The sequence below is a fragment of the Tuber melanosporum genome, assembly GCF_000151645.1.
Source record: "Tuber melanosporum whole genome shotgun sequence assembly, scaffold_95, strain Mel28".
NCBI classification, from domain to species: domain Eukaryota; kingdom Fungi; phylum Ascomycota; class Pezizomycetes; order Pezizales; family Tuberaceae; genus Tuber; species Tuber melanosporum.
In genome coordinates, this window is record NW_003299145.1 from 52,753 (window position 1) to 67,068 (window position 14,316).

The window sequence follows — 14,316 nt, forward strand, 5'->3', positions numbered from 1 at the left end:
AAGTGTTCCCGGACACCATTTGCATGGCGCACGTGGCAACCTTGGCACGTAATTAAGCTTTTCCCCTCTGTCCGGCATCAGCGGAAGCGAGCAGGGGTGCTTGCCGGTGGAAGAGTTCCATTGATTTTCTGCCTGATTGAGGGCGCGCCTATTGGCTGTGGGAACTTCTAAAGCATTGCTCGTGAAGGTATGAGCACCGGTGTTGTGGGGCACTGTGCGATGCTTGGGGATTAGCAGACGACCTCCGTTGGATACAAATACCCCCCCTCTGGTGCGGGAATTCCCGCGATACACCCTGCCGTACCGGTATCATACTCCCTTCCCCTAATGATACTACGGTATGCAGTATCTGCGCACAACGCTGGGGCGAAGCAAGGTATCCGCTGGCAAGATGACACCCACGTCCAGTCATACTAAGTCGGTTGTTCCTACTCGGTAATCCACTTCGCACTGCGCTGCAAGTCATGCTGTAAGGTCTGGGTTTGTGTTATAATACGTTCAGGGTATGGGCTTGCTTTTATGGAAGAGATATTGCGTTGCCGGTATGGGCTTGAATTTGTATACCGGTAATTGTACTCGAGTATGGTAGTTGTGAGTGGTCATTGCTATGGCAGTGCAAGTGTCAGGTGGGTTGTTGGCGTGATGTTTTGTTATTAAATTTTGGAGTGCTTTGGAGTGTGATATCTGTTTATCCATCATCATCCGCTGGGGCGTTAGACTTGGGGGTGATTGGAGTACGGTAACCAAAGGCGCTGGTACTTGGACGAGACGAGGGGCAAGTGTGCGGGCAAAAGTACTCGAGTACTTGTACGATACCTGTACGGTGCTCGAGCGGGATGTGATTTAAATCAGATTTCTCCACCACAGAGCTGATCTTCGGTGGTTGAGTGACTGCAGGTGTGCCGCAGAACATGTGTAAATATCATACTACTCGTACAGTACCAGTACCGGTACCAGGGTAAGAGGTGGGTGACTGGATAGGCAGCCAGGGATTCTGGGGGCCTGATCGTTCTACTTTTACTGTACGAGAACGGTACTCGCAGTTATCCTCATGGTAAATAGGAAATCGGAGGATGGGTTTGGCGAGGGAATTGCTGAAACAAGCAAGAAGCTTTGACACCTCAAATCCCTTGCTGTCCGGTTACCCACGTCTATTCGCGAGACGCATTTTTATACGCAAGTTTGTGCGGGTACAGATTGTACAAGTACCGGTACGTGGTGTGGGCATGGTAGCTACCCAAGTACCTGTACAGTACAGTCAGGACTTGGTCGGGTGGGGGTTTTCTCCTTGCCAGTCTACTGTTCTTGGTTCGAATGGGAAGGCCGAAAGTGGCCTTGGGAGTACGGTACTCGAGTACGGTAGAGAATACCGGCAAGTGATCTTGGTATTCGAGAATTGCGTGGGAACATAAAGGCTGTTGTGGGAGAGTCTGCTACCCGGAGGAGGTAAATAGAGTTGGGTTAACATTCTTCAAGTATTATTACTGTGTACGAGTACTTGTACGGTACTTGTACACTCCAGGTTTGATGTATCGTACGAGTAGATCGTTCGTGATCGCGGTCACACAATTCTCGTTTTCATTTGTTTTCCTTTTTCATTTTCTTTTTCATTTCTTTTTCATCCTCTCATTTTTTTTCCCTCTTGCTTTCCCCTCATGGTTTCATTCCCCTCCTCCTCTTCCTCCTCCGCCTTCTCTTCTTTATATCCCCTTCATCCTTCTCTTGCCTAGTGAGTGTGCCCTCCATTTGAGGCAGGAACCCACATAGACTAGACTATCTATTTGCAGAAAAGCTAGAGCAGATGATAAATACAGATTAAGCAGTACGTCATTTATCTTCTTTGAGGGAGGGGAGATGAAATAAAGAATAGAAAGGGAACCTGTCACTTGCCCGTTTTTCTGTACTTGTATGATAGGATATCATATTCCCTTGGTCGGGTCATCCTTCCCCAGTGCCCAGTTCCAGTGCCCCATCAGATACGGTAATACCGGTATACCACGATCGGAACGGGCCACAATAGCACCTGCCCCCCCATTCCCTCACCCAATTAGTTCCACCCCGCCTCCCTGTTTGTCTTGCTTTAATCTGAAAACCACAGCGAGCAGCAGTGACCAAAGAAATACCTCTGCGCCACGCGTCACCCGACATTCAAAATCCCTCGTCAACACAACAGGAGCTGCATTCTGTTTCGACATTCAGTCCAAGAAATCTGCTAGCCCCGGATTTTCGACAAACTTCTGCTACCTCGTTCTCCTCTCAGATGTCCGGACACGAGGATTTAGGTCCCTACTCTGAGAGCTCCCGTTCAACAGGGACAGTACGGCACATTAGCCAACAAGACAGGACGCCGGCAGAACCACAGACGCCTCTCGCAAGTGGAGACGCAAGCAGAGATGTTCCAAGTACGTTTTTTACTTCCCCTCATTTTGTGTCTCATTTGAACATTCTCATGGAGTGTTTCTTATTGCGATCCGGATTACTACAGCCATTTTGTTTTTCCCTGGATGCAAATATAACTTTTACTGACTGGTGCCTCCTCTGCCTTTTGTCGCTTTACCGCCGCTGCATTTAGGTTCCCTCGAATCTTTTAGCAGCGCGGCTGAACATATCCGGACGCACTCTCCGGAGAATATCGCAAGCACGGAATCCAGGTTATCCAGGACATCGTCTGCAGCTTCTTCCTTGAGAGGGAGGATATCTTCTCCGGATAGGAAGCCTCGGAGACCCTCCACTACTCGCCGGACTTCCACGGTGGGACATCCTCATAAAGGGTATGTGCTCCGGGAGTCATAGCGGCTCCCGTGGTGGCGGTGTGGGAAAGCACACAGCTAATGGACATGATAGACAAGAGTTCAGCGTCGACGACGAAACGGATGAAGTAGAGGAGGATTTGGGACAACGACATAGGAGCGCTACCGGGAGTACTGGGTTTTCAGCTATGAGGCGACATTCGCAGCTATTGAGACGGAGAACAACTCCACAGACAGCTCTTTCGGACGTCGACAGCATGGGTGGTGAGCCTGTTTCTCAACAGGGTGACCCGCCAAGCGAGGAGCAGGAGACGGAAGGGGAGGAAGATGGTGAAGAACGTACCGTGAGGGGGGGAACCTACGAAGCGAGTGATGCTGGCAGCGTGGAATCATTTACTCTGAAAGTGAGTAGAAGCAGGCCTTTTCCCGAGAGGCATCTAACAAGTTTCAAGGATCGTCAAGAAGCAATCAACGTTACCCATCCCTTCGGTATCAGGATATGGAAGCCCGCATTGTACAAGAAAAATCGTTCAGTGCAAAGGACAGCAGAAGGGGACATCCATTCAGCGCCCGGTGGAAGAGTCGGGAATGCTTTGTTCCTAGTAAACATCCTATGGGTTTTGCTCTTCGGATGGTGGCTTGCGCTGGCTTCTCTGGTCGCTGCGATGACTTGCTACTTGTTCTTTTTCACCTATAGCGCCAGGGAATATGGAAGGGTTCTTCTTGGCCTCGCTGGATATCTATGGTATCCGTTTGGTCGTTTTGTAGAGCTTAAGCAAGAAGAAGCATATGCGGAAGAGGACGAGGGTGAAGGTAGAAGCATTAGTGAATATGAACAATGGCAGGCCGGTGATATTGAGGAGGGTCAAACATTCTTTGGGCCGCATACTCCCAGAACCCTTGTGGGCCGCAGACGAGAGAGTCTTGATTCCGTGAGCGAGAGCGATTCGGTTCTTGGGACTGGCGAACGAACAGGGCTATTGAGCGGTTTCCAGTCACAAAGGAAGAAACGGAGATTATTTGGCCGTGGCCAATGGAACGTTGGAAGGGTGCTTTTTTTCGTCTGGTTTTACTTCATTATCGGTAGTTATATCCCTCCCGTGTTTTTTTGTGGGTGCTAACACGTTTGTCATGCAGCTCCACTGCTGTTGTTTGTCTCTTGCCTTTGTTGGTTGCTTGTCTTCACGATTCCTATGGCTAAGGTTACCGCCCTTTTATGCGACCATCTTCGTCGGCATCCGTTAGCGCTATCGTTTCATTCGGATCATACCTACAGCAGGAGACCCGGAACACCTTCTACCTCGATCCTGCTCTGCACCTATCGTGCCGTGGGCTGGAAGTACTACAAATATACCATCGATGGAACGAATATCTTTTTCATCAACTTGATGATGGTGGTGTTCTTCGTCATAGCCGATCACTATGCTCTGGGTAAGGCTTTGGGTCGGGATACTCTGTTAACGACCCCGGCGATGGTCTTCACTTTGAGTTTATGCTCTGTGATCCCTCTGGCGTACTTCATTGGACAGGCCGTGGCTTCGATTTCCGCGCAATCAAGTATGGGAATGGGTGCTACGATTAACGCCTTCTTCTCCACTATCGTTGAAGTATACCTTTATTGTGTTGCCCTGAAAGAAGGGAAGGGGAGGTTGGTTGAGGGAAGCGTCGTCGGGAGTATCCTTGCCGGCGTTGTCTTTATGCCCGGGCTTAGCATGTGTTCGGGTGCTATCAAACGAAAGACTCAGCGATTTAATGCGAAGTCTGCTGGTGTTACTTCTACTATGCTTCTTTTTGCTGTAATCGGAGTGTTCGCACCAACCCTATTTTACCAGATTTATGGGACTGTGAGCGTTACATACCCTTTCTGTCTTGTTTATGATTACTGAATGGAAATATAGTACGAATTAGCTTGTCGGGCGTGCCGTCCTGAGAAAGATCCTCACCATGCGGATTGTCGTCGGTGCTTTTTCATCCAGACACCTCCCAACCTGAGCAATGAGTTTTATAGGGATGCGGTGCAGCCATACACCTACATAGCCGCAGTTTTCCTGTTTATATCCTATGTGATTGGACTGTGGTTCACCTTGAGGACTCATGCCGCTGTTATTTGGCATTCGGTTCCTCCAGTCCAGCCCCCCGCACAACCCACCCATCCTCCCGTTGTAGAGCCTGTTCGTGGGCCCTCATCACGAGGTCACGATGGTATTGGCAATCAACAGGGCTATGGGACAACGGCTGGAGCATCAACATCTGGCTCACTTCGTGATAATGTAATGTTTAAGCGGATCTTGGGACAATCCTTGGATAACTTTGGGCTGAGAGTAGATGGCGCTGGAAGTTCTGCTAACTCGCAAAGTCGAGGGTCAACACTACATGTGGTTCCACCGCGTTCGGCAGATGATTTATTGACACCTTCCACTACTGCTGGCTCGCGGGATACACCTACATCTCACAGATTATTCGCGGAGGAGAACGCTGAGTTCGTCCGCAGCATGGCAGAAATAGCTGCCGTGACAACCACCGCTGCTTATCAAGACTTCCAACGTCATGGTATGGGGAGAAAGAGTTCTACTACACCTGCCAGGCCGGCATTGCATTCCATGCCTATAGTTGAAGAAGACATTGTGGCTGTTCCGGATGCTGGACATGGGGGTCATGACGCACCGAATTGGAGTCGGGCTAAAAGTTCCATAATTCTGCTTGGAGCAACAGTGCTATACGCTGTAATTGCGGAGATTCTGGTTGATACAGTGGATGTGGTACTGGAGAATCTCGATATTGACGAGAAATTCCTTGGAATGACATTGTTTGCTCTTGTGCCGAACACCACTGAGTTTTTGGTAACCCTTTCCGTTCAATTTTCACGATTTTTCAGGTTGCTAAGGTGGCGCAGAATGCGATCTCATTTGCAATGAATGGTAATATTGCCCTTAGTATGGAAATTGGTTCCGCCTATGCCCTTCAAGTATGCTTGCTCCAGATCCCTGCTCTAGTATTCTTTAGCGCCTTCTTCGCCATGGAAGCTGCGCCAATGGATCTTGTGAAAAATACCTTTACATTGATATTCCCCCAATGGGACGTGGTTACTGTTATTCTTTGCGTGTTCTTGCTGTCGTACATGTATGGCGAGGGAAAGAGTAATTACTTTAAGGTTTGTCCAAAGCAATCGTATGGTATTGTGCGTGAGGAAAATGCTGATTTTATGCGTTCTCTTAGGGGTCCATCTTGCTCCTAAGCTACCTTACAGTCATGATGGGCTTTTACTTCAGTTCTTTTGCGAAGAACGTTCAGACTGGAAAAATAATCGTGGGGGCCGGATCCAAAGGTTATGGATCCAGTAATATCCCTTCAGACTTGCTCTAACCCATTCGCCCCCGTACCCCAGCACTTCTTCCGCACACTCATTTTAGCCATACAAAAAAACAAAAAACTTCCAGGGTGTAATGTAATATTCATTAATTGGTTGGCCTTTTCCCATCTTCCTTACCCGCCCCCTACCTAAATCTTGCTTTTAAATCTTCACACGATGTTTCCCTTCCCCTCTTCGCAACTGATAGGCATACCCCTGGCCGTTTATGGCAACGGTGTTAGCGTTTCATATGTTCTCTCATTTTCTGTATTCTAGTTGTTTCCGCGCTTGGTGCTAGATAATCATGTGCTGGTCTAGGGTGCCTCATTTTGCACTCAGCTACTGGTGTTAGAGGTGGTGGTTGTGGGATTGGGCTTCATTTTATTGCCAACCAGCATGCATGTGAATACGAATTTTTTCATTAGAGGGGTTTAGCCGCACCGTGCTAAGTGATAATTGTGCTATTGCTAGAGGCAACAAGACGATTCACCATGGTAACGGCACTAGTCCAGGTGTTTATATTTTCATCAAAGATGCATGATATGGTAAACGGTTTTAACTAACACATAACTTGCATGGTGTTGCAACCTGTGTATACCCATAAGCAAACAGCTCGAAGAAGTTAGCCAAACAAGATTCCAAGACATAAGCCACAATAAGATCGTTATCATGTAAAAGTGATCTACCAGGATAGTTCTCATACTTTACCTCTCGTCCTCTATTCTGGCAACAAATGAGCCTGTTCTCAATGGATTTACAAGATCCACCACACTTGACTCTGGTACCACTAATCAATCAATGTGGTAGAAACTCTCCACTTAGTGTAAACTCACTTTCCGGCCAACCTAAATCCTTCGAAATTGGGTGAATCAATGAGGCAGTACACCTTGACCCCCCTGTACACTCTGAACACATCTGGCACTGAGCTAGTTTGACTGATTCTGAAGGGCTTTTGCTTGTCCGCCTGTGCTGCTCTAGTGGGGAGGAATATTTGCAAGGGAAGGGGAAATTTTGGACACATAAAATGGAGGAGTTCAATCACAGTACGGGAAAAAATATTGCAAATTCTGGAACAATTGTAATGCGAATGCTTAAGTTGTATACTGCTCGGTCTACTAATATGAGTTTAATATCAAAAAGACCGTTTCTATATTTATAAGAAGTTGCTTGCCAGTAGTAGTAGCCTAAGAATTAAGAATAGGATGCACGATTATGGGGCACAGTATTTGCAGAATCTCAACTAGACCAAGCCCTCAATGCCTGGAATGAATGGATCATTTGTGTAAGGAAAGATGGGTTGGCTAAGTGGCTCAGAGAGAAGGAAGAAAAAGGCAATCAGGAGAGGGCCAAACTGGATTGAGAGAATATGTTACGGCCTATGTCGAAAAAGAGGACCTTTCGCAAAGCTGCTGCTGCCCTCACTGATACCAACGATACAGATACTGAGTTAAACCTTACAGATGATAGTACAAAGAGTATATCTAAGAGAAAAATGATGGAAAATGCAAGGGAGAGGAAGAGGAAATTGCGGGATTGTGCTATTACCTTGGATGAAAAGTATATCAAGCAAGGAGATAGCTTAATTGAAGCAGCACAACATATGAGCTAAGTATTTGATTTACAAGATATTCAACAAGATGATGGAAGAATGTGTAAGCTCGAAAAAGAGTCACAAATTGTATATAAGGAGGTAGCAGAGCTTAAAGAAATAGTACAAGATACTTCGGCAAAGGTTGATTGTATCCTTGAACTTTTGTTAAATAAATGAACTTGTCTTTCAATTTTCAATATAATTTTTGACTATTTTTATAACTGAAAAAGACAAAAGGAATCATTGAAAAGAGTAATAAGTAGCGTAAAGAAATGCAAAAAACAAGACAAATAACTAAACTACTAATAACATATACTGTGTACGAACTTGGCAACAAAAGAAACATGCCCCCTCAACAAAAATAATAGCGATAACAACTACAACTACATCATTGAAATACAATAGGAACTGTTAAAACCAAGACATGTAATAATGAGATACTAGAGATAGGAAAGATTAATACAGATATCTACCAGTGGGTTTGCATTCCATTATACTTCCCCAATTCAGAAATTCGTTCCGGCATAGTATTTATCAAAGGATTTCAGTCTGATGGCTGAAGCCGATTCCATTCCTCCTGGACAGCCCTCCTCATCTCCGCAATAGTCTCTGGGAAGTGGTTTCTTGCTTTAATATCCTGTTTCATGATTCTCCAAAGGTTTTCTATCGGATTCTGATCTGGTGACTGAGGTGGCCTATCGTGCAATGGAATACCCAACTCTTTTTTTGGCTCTACGAGCGACTTTTTAATCCCATGCTATGGTGCTGCATCCTCGACATATTCACTATCGTGAGATGTCATATATCCCTTTTGACCAAGAAATGCCGGTTCCACAATGGGTTCCAGTACCTGATTGAGGTAATCTGTAGCCGTGATCCCTCTCTTGCCTGTGCCCTCTAAAAACACAACTTCCAATTTCCAACCATAGCTAATTGCACCCCAGACACTCACAGAACCTCGGCCACTAGGAAATATATGTTGAATGCAATCATTGTGGTAGCGCTCACTGTCCAACCTGGTGACCCACTGGGAACCTCACTTTGACATATCAAAAGTAGACTCATCCGAGGACATTTGATGGCATCAATAGTCTTTGCTCTTATCAAGCAGCCTTATTGTATAGCAATAGTGCTTACCCTGACATTCCTTTGAGATGAAAGGCCACTTGCAAGCTTTACGCCTCATATATCTCTCCTTTTCTAGGGCCCACTTAACTGTCATTCTTTAGACAGATAATCCTGCTTCTTTTTCAAGCTTTGTCTATAAAAGCTTTCTGCCCTCCCAGCTGCTGTGAAGGATTAGAACCAGGTGGCGGATAGCAGCAATTGTGAGGAGTAGAGGTCAACCAGACCGAGACTTGTTACATTGTTCAGATTAGTGGCTTGCCCAGCAGCTGACAGTTATCCGAAGAACACCAGTTCGTCGTGAGATTTCATACTTAGAAAATTCCAAGTCCTGTAAAGTGCGAACTCTGGAATGTAATAGAGTATTATAATCCTGGTATTAGTCTTTCTTTAGTAGGGGAGTAGACATTGTGGTAGTAGAGGAGAAAATTTGCGATGTCTTGGCAACCTATGGGGGGCACATTTCTTTTGTTGCCAAGGTCGTACATAATCTTCCAAGCTAGGAGGAGAATAATTAAACGTATCTGACACAATATTTCTCTCTTTAATACAAGTATGAATATTAGTGAGCAAGGTAGAGATAAGATAATATGCAGCAACAGGAGATGACATAATTTTAGATCATTTTTTGTAATTATTAATCTCCCATAAATTAACATTTAAACTAAACTCCTATTCAACTGAAATTCTAGTACTAGACATCAGCAGATTTGCTGCTTCCTCGGTATGGGAGAGGGCTATTCCGGGGACAGAAGCCTGATAGGGATCCAAAATATCAAAGGCAGGCCAATAGGCTTGATCTCTATAAAGATAAAACCTTGGTTACTCAAGGCCATCACCAAGGAGGTTGTAAAGAATTCCCTCCAGCCCAGAGCTATTCCAAATCATTCAGTCACCATTCAGTCCTGTATATGGTCTATGGACACTTGACACAATTCCATCTGGAGTCATGATTGATTGGAACTGAAACCTGTCTGCCTTCTTATGGCCGCTGTAATATATGAACTGGTTTTTACCTGGACAGTAAAATAGGCGTATTGTGCCATCTATCCATCCCCAAACACCTCTTCCTCCTACTATCTTTTTGACTGCAGTTGCATATTCAGAAATCTTATTTAAGGTAAGTCACTGATGATCCCAAAAAAGGAAATTCCGATAGTGGTGGGTTAGATAGATTAAGATATCATTAAAAACTAATGATAAATAGCTACGAGAATGGTCAAAGATGTTAATCTCATCTTTTAATCATATTCCAGTAGCAGAGAGGCGATGTAGTAATATACCCAGGATGAGCTAGGATGATGGCTGCAAGTGGTTATGCCATACGATATTCTGAATTTCTTCTTTACTAAATCTAAATTTACTCTTAGCTCTTTTCTAACTCAACTTTTCAAGGATTCGTACTGGAAGTACTCAACAAAGTTCTGATCATTATGGAAAAAATGGTATCCTGGGTTGTCTATTGACCAGTCTAGTCATTGGATATAGCTTATTGGTGGCCATATTCACTTGTTCCTTTACCTTTGCCTTTCTTTTGCCTCTTGCTGTTGTCTAAGTTGCAAATGTTTTCTGGTTATATGGTGGTGCCTAAGAGCTGCAAAAAGAACAATTGTACTCGCTAATTGTTTTTGATACTTCTCTGAGACCGCTATAGACAAGGACTGGAGACTACTCATAGACGTAGTTGACTGAAAATTTTGGTATCAAGCTGCAACTGTGAAATCAACATAGGGAATACATTTGCAGGAGACTTGCAGTTGTCCAATTTAGTGGAGATATATCCTGAGGCTTGTTCAATCACCCACCACTGTTACATAATAGCACAAAACCTGTTTCAGCACTGGTTGGCTAAACCCAGACTGTGGGCGATCATGTCTTCCCCGAAACTAGTTGTTCCATTTAGCACGGAACACTGATAGCACAGTACAGCTAAACCCCTCTATTAAATTTATTATTTTATCGTATTGTCACCCCTCAAAAATAATTAGACGAGTCCCGGTAGCAACTGGAGGAGCATCCATAGAATTTGCAAGCTAACCAAGACTAGGTGAGAATCTTTATCGTGGGTATTGCCCGTTTGGCCGGAAACTACCTCAAGGGGAGCCCTTGGTCGGTTTGTCGCCGTCTGTCCTACAGCTGGGAGAGGCGAGGGATTTCATGGAGTCGCTGCAAAACTGGGTTAAACCTACTCTTCACAAGTACCTAGGAACTTCTCCAATTGCTACCCGTGGTCGTTCGCTTATTTTTGACAGGTAACAATATTCTCCAGTAGTTGTGCGAATGGTTAAGTAAAGTGGTTCCACCGGTATTTGAACAGATAAAGGAGGGGCAAAAAAAGAGGGTAATTAGACCACGAACATCCCCCTCCCTAAACCCCTAAACTCACAAAGTCCCATCCGGCTCCCCATTGAACCTCTCAATCCTCTTTTGCTCCCAATTATCCAGATCCTTCGCGGCAAGCCTCTATAACCCCCCCCCCCCAACATGTCAGCCCGAATCCACCTCGCCCCCCTGAGTGCAAGGTGAGGAGGCGAGCAACATACATAGTACTCCTCATTCAAATCCACCTTCCGCTTATTCCGCCCAAGCCCCATGGCCTCCTCCTGACTGACGCGCTGGATCTTGCGGTCGTGACGCTCATATCGCAGCGCCGTGACCGGAGTCAGGAAGAAGCTGCCGGCTAGGATGGTGCCGATGAAGGGTAGGCCGAAGAGCAGGAATGGGTGGCGGGAGAGGCTGCGTCGGTAGCGCGCACCGATGGTGTTTTGGAGGGTTGGGGGGTGGTATTTTTTTGAGGTGAAGGTTGGCATTGCGTTGTTGGGGGGGAGTGGAGTGGTACAGTACCAGGGCGCTGGGGAGGTGCAAAGGTGCCTGCCGAGTAACTTGTACTTGTACTCGTGCTCGTACTACCGTGGTACTCGTGCCCTTCTGACTTTCTTATAACAGCTCAACCCACCTTGCTACCCACCACCGAGCGCAACCAACGCTATGCAAAAACAATGGTATTGTTCGAAATGACTTAAATACAACTCTCAGGAATCCCTCCTTTCCAAATGTTTTAACCAACCGCCAACCACCAACATCAAACATGAAAAATAAAAAGCAGTACGTGCACTACCCCCCCTCCCCCCGCTCCGCAATTCTTCAATTGTCCATTTCCCTGTCACGGGGAATATATATGATGAGCAATTCGTGTCGCCCCTATCATGACAAGAACTAGTTTCTTGATGGTGACTTACACTTGTCCTGTGCCAAACGGACGATATCTGATTCATCCCGCCTTTCATTTCCTATCCACCATTCATTCTTATGCAACCTCTGTTTCGGTTAACTAACCTGATAAAAGTTTTTACTTAGTATAAGGGGATCTCTCGACGGTCGAGTGGAATAAATGGTATGTTTTGGATTCTTTAGCTACCCATTCCTCACCACGCAAACGATGGGTAAAGCTGGGAGAAAGAGAGAAAGTAAAGTCATAATGATGAAACAAAAGATCGCGACAAGCGTGATCCATGCGTCTTAATCACCTTATGTGGAGAGAATTGGTTCGATTACCTGATGTGGCTGGGTTTTTCATGATCGAGTACTATCCGTGCGGGGTGCGGGTTGAAATGAGAATGGGAATTGGCGAGTTGTGCTGGATGGCTGGCTGATATTGGCTGTGTGCGGTTTAGAGGCTGCTTGTTGTGGGGCTTGGTTGGATGTTGGTGGGCTGATGGTGAGACCCTTTTTTTCCTACTTTTTGTTGCGTTGCTGGATGGGGAGGGGGGGGCCTGCATGATGAACGAAACTCCATGCTAATGCGGAGAGCTTCGGCTTTGTGAATGAAACAATTGTCTCGACTTTTCATCTTTCGACTGATTTGCCTTTGCTTATTAATTTTTGATTATGTTTTTTGAGATGGGGTGGTTGTGGATATAGTGCTAACGCTCCAAGAGTTTCCAAGTTTTTCCTTTCTATGGATACTAGTGTTCACGGTGAATGATGCCAGGAAGAAGAATTAGCCAATGTGTTGGATATATATCATATATTGTTCAAGGGGGTTTAATTTAATCTATATCTATGGGGGTGTTCTGTCTTGATATTTGGCCAATTGCTCGTCGTTCCAACTGTGATTCGTTAGTCACGTCGTAGACAATGGTGATGGTGTTATACTTGAGGAATTTTCCTGTGAGGTTGCGTTCGGCCTCTAGCGCCAACCTGGCAATGACATTCCCTGGCTGCTCAGGCCGCAATAGCTTTCCCTCCTCCTTCAACTTCCGAAACCGCTCATGGCTGGCGCCCATTCCTTCACTGTGTTTCTCGCGGATATCCTCTTGCATCTGCGTATCTACCCCTCCAGACCATCAGCCCAGCCCACATCGCAAGGCAGAAGGAGACACAAGACAAACCAATAACTCCCGGCCTAACGGCAACAGCAATAACACCCGCCTCCTCCGCCGCAAGTGTGACACAGAGATGATTCAAGGCAGCTTTACTGGCACCGTATGCCCCCCAGCCCTGATACCCCGTAACCGCCGCTCCAGAGCTCACGAATACCACTCTCCCCCCCCCACCCCTCCCCCTCAACGAGGGCAACGCAGCGCTAATCAGCCTGACCGCCGCAAAAAAATTCGTCCGAAACGCCCGCTCCCACTCTTCAACGTTTGCGTCGGCTATTTTTGCAACGGGGTCGAGAACACCATGGTTAATAATAAGAGAGTCTATGCGGCCCCAGGTATTGATTGCTGTTGCGATTGCCTGTGGGGCAGTCGTGGAGTTGGAGAGGTCGGCCGGGAGGTGACGGAAGGTGTCGGGGTAGGTGAGTTGAAGGTGTTGGAGGGTTAGTGGGGTGCTGCGCGAGATGGCTAGAACGTGTGCGGATGTGGTGGTTAAGAGGTGGGTTGCTATCGCTAGGCCGGTTCCTGAGGGGGAGGAGGGTTAGAAGGTGGTGATGGGCCGGGGGTGGGGGGAAAACCTCGGGAGCCTCCAGTTAGGATTATTACAGGGTTTGGGATTGACATTCTGGTGGGGTCGTTAGTGAGGGGGGGGCGTCCTTGGTGACAGGATGTTGTTCGCACACAAGGCACGGAGAGTGGACATGTGGGACAGATCTCGGATTTTTACTACAGCTACTTGTCGTAGACTAGTCTTGGTGGTACTGTACATGCGCCGTGACCGTTACAACCCAGCCGGAAGGTATTATCAAACTCACCATTCAAAAGTACTGTCCCACCCCGTCCCACCAAATGCGACCATGTTCAATTAAGGGATTGACCACAGCTACCCTACCATCTTCGAATCACCACAACCCCATCGATCACACTTCCAAAAAAAGAGAAAAAACAAAAAAAACAAAGAACAAAAACAAAAACAGGTTTTCCGTAAAGAAATAAGCACAAACAGTAGGACTTTTCGTGGGATACTCAAAGATATTATTTCCATTGTTCCAGCAGCACAAGAGGCTGGTAGGATACCTGCTGAGTTGGCATGTGAATTGACTGTAATCATTAGACAATCTC

At 46.3% G+C, this 14,316-nt stretch overlaps 3 protein-coding genes; 1 reads left to right on the plus strand and 2 right to left on the minus strand.

The window, feature by feature from the left end:
- Positions 1-2,045: 2,045 nt before the first annotated feature.
- GSTUM_00012054001 (uncharacterized protein) lies at positions 2,046-6,465 on the plus strand. XM_002842311.2 has 9 exons: positions 2,046-2,402; positions 2,573-2,771; positions 2,845-3,154; positions 3,203-3,833; positions 3,888-4,594; positions 4,649-4,710; positions 4,744-5,590; positions 5,644-5,901; positions 5,967-6,465. The coding sequence occupies exons 1-9, from the start codon at positions 2,261-2,263 to the stop codon at positions 6,111-6,113; spliced, it is 3,303 nt and encodes a 1,100-aa protein (XP_002842357.1). The 5' UTR covers positions 2,046-2,260; the 3' UTR covers positions 6,114-6,465.
- A 4,732-nt stretch (positions 6,466-11,197) lies between these two features.
- Positions 11,198-11,625, minus strand: GSTUM_00012055001 (uncharacterized protein; the record flags this gene model as incomplete). Its single annotated transcript, XM_002842312.1, has 2 exons — positions 11,198-11,278; positions 11,359-11,625. 2 exons carry the CDS (start codon positions 11,623-11,625, stop codon positions 11,198-11,200), a joined length of 348 nt encoding a protein of 115 aa, XP_002842358.1.
- Positions 11,626-12,864: 1,239 nt separating this feature from the next.
- Positions 12,865-13,818, minus strand: GSTUM_00012057001 (uncharacterized protein; the record flags this gene model as incomplete). Its single annotated transcript, XM_002842313.1, has 3 exons — positions 12,865-13,145; positions 13,207-13,719; positions 13,773-13,818. The coding sequence occupies 3 exons, from the start codon at positions 13,816-13,818 to the stop codon at positions 12,865-12,867; spliced, it is 840 nt and encodes a 279-aa protein (XP_002842359.1).
- Positions 13,819-14,316: the final 498 nt, after the last annotated feature.

What these genes read in the sequence shown, in the direction of transcription:
- GSTUM_00012054001 (XM_002842311.2), top strand. Translation starts at nt 2,261, where the DNA reads ATGTCCGGACACGAGGATTTAGGTCCCTACTCTGAGAGCTCCCGTTCA. An exon ending in CTGGTTTTACTTCATTATCG is followed by an intron (nt 3,834 to 3,887) that starts GTAGTTATATCC and finishes TTTGTCATGCAG; the next exon opens with CTCCACTGCTGTTGTTTGTC. An exon ending in CACCATGCGGATTGTCGTCG is followed by an intron (nt 4,711 to 4,743) that starts GTGCTTTTTCAT and finishes TCCCAACCTGAG; the next exon opens with CAATGAGTTTTATAGGGATG.